At 41.4% G+C, this 6,000-nt stretch overlaps 1 protein-coding gene across 3 annotated transcripts in view; it reads left to right on the top strand.

Moving 5' to 3' along the window:
* The first annotated feature begins 1,897 nt into the window (after positions 1-1,897).
* Positions 1,898-6,000, top strand: part of Lrrc49 (leucine rich repeat containing 49) — a 111,241-nt gene continuing 107,138 nt past the window's right edge. For 2 of the 3 annotated variants that reach the window (XM_028774527.1, XM_028774529.1), the window contains exons 1-3: positions 2,024-2,071; positions 2,687-2,743; positions 4,774-4,861. In XM_028774527.1, the coding sequence (XP_028630360.1) occupies positions 2,024-2,071; positions 2,687-2,743; positions 4,774-4,861 (193 nt within the window). Of the gene's footprint in view, positions 2,072-2,686; positions 2,744-4,773; positions 4,862-6,000 lie in introns of all 3 variants that reach the window. The other variant, XM_028774528.1, reaches the window with a different exon arrangement.

Genomic DNA, 6,000 nt, shown 5'->3' with positions numbered 1-6,000 from the left:
CAGCTGCAACAAGCACGAACTAACTCCAACATTCTCATGCAGCTCCACACAGCTGGCTTGGCTGCCTAGCTCTTCCCCCATGCTTCAGCTCAGCACCACATCTGTGTCCCTGTGAGCTTCTGGGTTTTTTAGCATTCAAAACATTGCCTGAAAATGAGTTAGTGAAGAGAGGACAGGCTGAACACAGGCTTCCGAAGCAAACTATACGGGCCAAGGATTGACTGTGATTACAACCAATGCTTAACACAGTAAGTATTGTGTATCAGACATTACTCCAAGAAGCTAACACTCTACAGCTCTCAAAAGGCTATGACAGAGATGCAATGACATCTTTATATTACAGATGAGGAACTTGGACATAGGAAGGAAAGGAAGAATGCTTAGTTATTGGCAGAACCATAACTGAAACCCAGGAGTTGGCCACCAAGTCATGCCTTAGCTAATACCCACATACCCACCCCACACGCATAAAGATAAATCTTTTTAAAAACATAATATGCAAGTCAGAGATCAGGAGAAAATATATTTGAATTGATTCCTTTTAAAAAGGACATTATTGATGGTGTCAGGAAAATGAGAAAGGAATAACTGGTTACTGCCTGGATCAGTCTCAAAAGAAAGGAACATAGAAGAACCAAAATCTAAGAAGGTCAACGTTACATGTATGAATTCTTCAGGACAGTGGTATTAAACAGAATAGCTGTGGTAGGGAAAGGATAAAAAAATATGCAAGGATGTAAGTTGTGTTCATAATTTTGATCCAAAAATTATATGCTTGTATTCCAAATGATGATAGAATATGACTAAAGAAAGGGTCTTAGGCACCCACCCAGATCTGGGAAGCAGGTACGTATTACAGAGAGAATATTGCCCCGGTGACTGGAACTATATAATAAGAATTCCAGGCCCTTGAAGAAGTTAACTTTTGGATGAGTCTCCTCCTGTAAAACGGATGGGTTTAGTCTAGTTGAGAAATAAGGATGCCTTCAGCCCTGTCATGCTATACATGTCTCACAATTCAAAGCCAAAATGTCAGTTACAGACCACCCTGACTTCTTGGCAAGCGTTTCTCAGATTTAGAACTAAACATTTCTTCTGCACAGTCATGGAGCCACTGTTTAATCCACATAATGGTAATAGGGCGGAAGTTTGATTGTCCCAAAGAGGGCTTGGAAGTCTTTAAGAGAACAAGTAGTGGTAATCGCATGCACTGTAATGTAATCAGTGTTTATGGCTGTGTGTGTGGGGAGGAAGGTATGCAGTGAGGAGATGACGGGAAGCTGTCGTCAGGAACATGAACTTGGAGGCAGCTAGTATCAGTCAAAAGAAGCTTGGTAAGGGAAGGAACTATTAGCAAGACTTGTCTTCAGTAGTAGCTTCACACTTTTCTTAGTCATTTTTTGACAGGTCGATAGTCTTGGAGCTATCAGTAGGGGCTCCTAAGTCAGGCGCACTGGGTCCTTCTGCCCGCAGGGGTCCCAGGAAAGCTGGCTTCTCCTTCACTGTCTTCAGGTCCGGCTGTATCTTTCTTTGCCTCGGCACAGTGGAAGTGCCAAACTAAATGGGAAGGTTCTGGGCATCTTTCTCCAGCTCTTCCCTGCGATTTTTTTTTTTTTCCAGGAAAACAGGCAACAGCAGGCAGAGGGAATCAAACTTCCCGCGGGCAGAGTTGAGGCGGGTCCTAAAGAGGAAAGGACCGGAAGTCACGGTTGCCATAGCCACCGATGTGTCCACCCTCTTCCTCATCTTATCCTCCTCCGGATCCTCCCGCTGTTTTCAAGCCGCCTGAAAAAAAAAAAAAATCCAGAACGAGGAAGTGCTGACGCACCGGGCTCCACAGATACTCTCCAAGGCTAGCCACCCGGACGGCTCACAGATCTGGGGCGAGGACCATACCGGAAATGGTGGTTTCTATGGTAACCCCTGAGCGGGTTGCCTGGGAGATGACCCCTTTTGGTCTCTTTGAATCTTAGCTGTAGCATTACCTTGAAGGAGGATCGAACATCCTGGGCTGTCTCCTGCCATGATTCCCGGGAAATACCGCTCCGTTTCTGGCCGGGCTGCAAACAACGTGAGTTGGGCCTTCCTGATTTTTCTTCCTTTCCAGTCGTCTTGTCCTCTCTGACTGGCGTCTTTGTCCTAAGTGATGGGCTGCATTACTAGGACCCGAGCTACTCAAGCTATTGTCTCATTGAGGCTAGGGCTTCCTAGGCTAGTCCAAAGCACTCTGAGAGTTTTTGAATATTGTATGATAGGTGTTTAAAATCTTGCCCAGGGTCTGAGCTCCCCAGAAGGTGGAGCTGGTTTGCAAGGCAAACACTGGGATTCCTTTAGTTATCCCCCACCCCCTTCCTTTCTTTTTTTTCTATTGAGAAAGGAACCTGTTCTTAGACACTCCCACCGCCTTTATTCAAACACTGATATCCTCACTGGCAAGAGAAATGTCAGGGCTCCAAAGCCTGAGGTACAAGGTGGGTGAAATCGGTGCTTCTGACATTCTGAAAAATAAATCAATGAAAGCATTTGATTCTTAGACTTGATTTTACAAATCTTCAGAAAAATGTTCATTTACCAGAAAAGCAAAGAAAGATGGAATATTTGACTGTGTTCCAATTTTTATAATGTCTTTATACTACGGTGTGTGTGCATTAAGAATTCATTTTACAATTTAACTTTTACATTTCAGGTGAACTGTGGACTTCATCTGGTTATTCAAACGTCGTCACTTTCTGACAAAAACAAAGTAAGATTTAAGCAGATTTGTATTTAAGTTGAAAATAGTCAGATATTTTACACAAATAGTTGCATTTTTTTAATAGTTGCATGTTTTAAAAATAGATTCTGACCTGGGGGCTGAATGTATCTATTTTGGTCTTCAATGTAAAGCTGACTTTATTTTCTGTCTACTTTCATAAAGCCAAATCATCCCTTTTGTATCAGTTTAGGTCATTCCATTACAAGAGCCCCCTCCCCTTACATTTAAACATTTCTGGTGAATTTATTTCTTAAAAGTGGTTGTATGGCATAATTTAATTTAGAAATGCTTTTATTTCTTAGGCATAGATAAAATGATGGTGTCATTTTAATGGTGGCATCTCTGGAAAGATGAAACGTGACATTTTAGGAGGATTTCACTTTGTGACTCATTTCAAATCAGAAGAAAAACTAGCTTAGCAGTGGAAATGTTACAGTGTTTTCATAGTGTATTGAGTGTTAGATTCTTATTTATTTGTGTGTGTGTGTGTCTGTCTGTCTCTATGTCTCTGTGGAGACTGGAGGAAGGTGTCAGATCCCCTGGAGCTGGTGTTACAGCCAGTTGTGACACCTGTTATAGGTACTAGAAGAGAAGACTAAGGTCCGTGGAAGAGCCTGAACCCTCTTTCTACACCCAGACCATTTACTCGTAAGATCTTGGTAATTTCTGAAGTCTCTGGCTTTTCATTTGGTTTTTGAGATACATTTTTTTTCTTTCCTGCCTCACCTCAGCACCCATGCATGCCCGCTCCCCTCCCTGGGCTATCCGTACACAACACACTTCTCCCTTTAGATAACTTGTACCTTCTCAACCATCACAGATCAGTTGTTCCCTGAAATGTTGTGAAGTGGACACACCTGGAAGGACTCTGTAGTATAAATGCCCAGGTTTACAGACAGCAGCAGGAAGAGACTAAAAACGAGGCCCCGGGAGGTTTGAATGGAAGCGACCACTAATTATTAAGAGGGTGAAGCTGATTAGGAAAAAAAGTGAACATGTCCTTGTGTGACTCCTCTGGCCTCATCATTTGATCATCTCCAGTAACATCTGAATTAATGGAAAATGTATTTCTTATTAGAATCAGGCATCATGAATTGCATGTCAAACTTTCCGTCCTGCCTTCGCCAGGTGGGTCCTTTTCTACCGTTACGTGATTTAGGGATGCTGTGTTTTAAACATCCTTTTGGTACCATCCTCTCCTGTGTGTAGACATGTGTTCATGATGACATAGTGCAAATGCTGCTCTGATAAGGTGGGTGAGTGAGAAGCCTTTTAAGTCGTTGAAGATGGATCTTTAAGGTTTTAATGGATAATCGTGAGAGGCCATTCTGGTTCGTGCTTTTCGGTTCTGCCATGAAAAATCATTAAGAGTTAAAATTCTTAAATAGGCAATTTTACTATGTTACAATTTGACATGTGAAGGATTTTAAAAATCAAGAGTCCCATGTAGCGTTTGTTGTTTGCATTTCTTTTTTAATGTTTTTATTAGAGGTTTTAGTAATATATTGCCAATATCATTTGAAAGTTGAACCTGCAATTGAATCCTTGCCTTACTTTTTTATTGAGCAAATAATTCTTTCAGTCATTGCGTTGGTGGCAATAATCTGACCTTGTGTAACTGACTTTAATTGTGTGTTTGGAAAAATTACACCTCCCATGCAAATTCCAGTGTATCCCGTTTGAAAGTTTACACCTCAGCGGCATTAAGTACATTTGCAGCGTTGCGAGCCCATCTCCTCTACTTAGATCTAGAACATTCCATCATTCCATGTATAGTGTCCACTTCATTAAGCAGTTGCTCCCTGTCCCTCACTTATCTTAAACCCTTGGAAATATGCTTCCTGTCTATGAATTTTTCAACTGTGGGTAGTTCATAGAAACGGAATCATATAATATGTGGCCTTTCTTGAGGTCATTCTTTTTTCAAAAGCACCTTTTTTCTGTTATTTCATAATAAAGTTTATTTCTGACTGTTGATTTCTCCCTACCAATATATTTTCTTAAATATTGTTTTTCAGGTCGAATTCAAGCTTAATAGAGAAGCCCCATCATTTCCTGGTAGACTTTTACAGCATGACCTGGAGAGAAACTACTCGAGTAGGCAAGGTACTGTCAGTTAGCAGAGTGCAGACTCATTCTCTTTGAAAAGTATCCTTTAATATTAACTAGAACCCAAGAAACCTGAATCACAAAATGAGATAGTTCAATTGGTTACAGAGTTGGTTTGATATTGTTTAAATCAAAATTGGCAATATAGATCTATAGACATAGACAGACAGACAGACAGACAGACAGACACACACACACACACACACACACACACACACACACCATAGTGGATTGCTTCCAATGCATAAATGAACAAACAATCAAACAAAAAAGCAACCCCCTCCCCATTTTAGTTTGAAAGTAGGTGAAAGGGAATGTTTTGATCATATATTAGAGATAAAAATAATGGCTAATTAGTAAGATAGAGGCTCTAGGAAGACAAATATTTTGAAAATAAGAAAGCAGTAGAAAGTCGGAAGTAGAAAGAAACTGTCATCTTCCCACACTGTTACATGGTCACAGAGGCAGGCATTGTATCATCAGAAGCCTTAGTCTCTGTGTGACTCACTTGGGAGTTTGTTAAAAGCTCAGACTGTTAGTTCATCCACCTCTTCCTCATTGTGATTTTGTAGGTTTGGGGTGGTATTTGTGGATATGCGTTCAGAGTGCCAGAGTCGATTCTGACAGCTGTGGTGGTGATGTAGTGTGCGGACCACCCTTGGGCAGATGCTAGGTAATATGATTTGCTTGTACTTCTGAAAGATGTTTTTAAAATCAAAGTGAAGTCTCCTTCAGAACATCTGACTTATATTGAGCTTGTTACTTGTGTGTGCTAGGGCTGATTAGTTCCGGGTCCTTGGATACCGAGCCGTCTCCTCAACCTAGGAGCACCTGCTTCCCTCTGCATCCTCTCCCCCATCCTCTGACCCCCTCCCCATGCTTTCTGGTCCTGTAGATTTGTTTGCTGTGTCTACATGTTTGTAGAAGCAGACTGATTAACAGAGGCCCCTTGATTGTCCATTCCTTACTGTATGAACCAAAGGCAGTATTGAATAGTTTGAATATTGATTAGTATGTGGTTTTGTTTTTGTTTTGTGGTTTTCTATAGAGTGTCTCTGGGCCTTCCTCTTGGACCCATATAACCTTCCCTGTCTTTTCTCTTTCCCTCATCCTCCACCCAAGACTGTCAATTCCTG

This window comes from Grammomys surdaster, unplaced genomic scaffold (assembly GCF_004785775.1).
Source record: "Grammomys surdaster isolate TR1022 unplaced genomic scaffold, NIH_TR_1.0 241, whole genome shotgun sequence".
NCBI lineage: Eukaryota > Metazoa > Chordata > Mammalia > Rodentia > Muridae > Grammomys > Grammomys surdaster.
This window is presented reverse-complemented; position numbering and strand designations above follow the sequence as displayed.